The sequence below is a fragment of the Myotis brandtii genome, unplaced genomic scaffold, assembly GCF_000412655.1.
Source record: "Myotis brandtii unplaced genomic scaffold, ASM41265v1 scaffold975, whole genome shotgun sequence".
Taxonomy (NCBI): domain Eukaryota; kingdom Metazoa; phylum Chordata; class Mammalia; order Chiroptera; family Vespertilionidae; genus Myotis; species Myotis brandtii.
The window spans coordinates 217,627-218,068 of NW_005372049.1; the positions used below are offsets into that span (position 1 = coordinate 217,627).

General features: G+C 70.1%; 1 protein-coding gene across 1 annotated transcript in view; it reads right to left on the bottom strand.

Moving 5' to 3' along the window:
• LAD1 (ladinin 1) overlaps positions 1-442 on the bottom strand; it is an 8,201-nt gene that overhangs the window by 1,572 nt on the left and 6,187 nt on the right. The window contains exons 6-7 of the mRNA XM_014533391.1: positions 348-434; positions 27-101 (exon numbers count right to left, since the gene is read on the bottom strand). Coding sequence (XP_014388877.1) covers positions 27-101; positions 348-434 — 162 coding nt within the window. The remainder of the gene's footprint in view (positions 1-26; positions 102-347; positions 435-442) is intronic.

The window sequence follows — 442 nt, forward strand, 5'->3', positions numbered from 1 at the left end:
CCGGCACCCCCCTCCGCTGCCCTCACCTCGGCATCCAGGGTGGAGCCCGCTCTCTTCGCCCACTGGGTCCGCTTGGTGGCTGCCGCCTCTTTCTTCGCCTCCTGGTTGGGGGCGTCAGGGAGGGGACCAGGGACTAAGGCGGCCTGCAGGGGGGCTCGGGCCTCAGCCCTTCCCTCTTCCAGTCCCGCCCCTTCTCTCTGCTGCCCCCCGACCCACAGGCCTCTGCCCAGCCCTGCCCAGCCCCACCATCCACTCCTGGGAAACCCCCTTCATGCCCGGGGCCCCCCTGACCCCCCTCATCCCACCACCTAAGGGCCCATGGTCAGGGGCCAGGCAGGGCCCGGTACCTGGGGGTCCTGCTCCCCCGACTCCTGGGTCCTGCTGATCCACAGGTTGAGCCGCGAGGTCACCACCCCCGAGAGCTTCAGATTCTCCTGAAAGC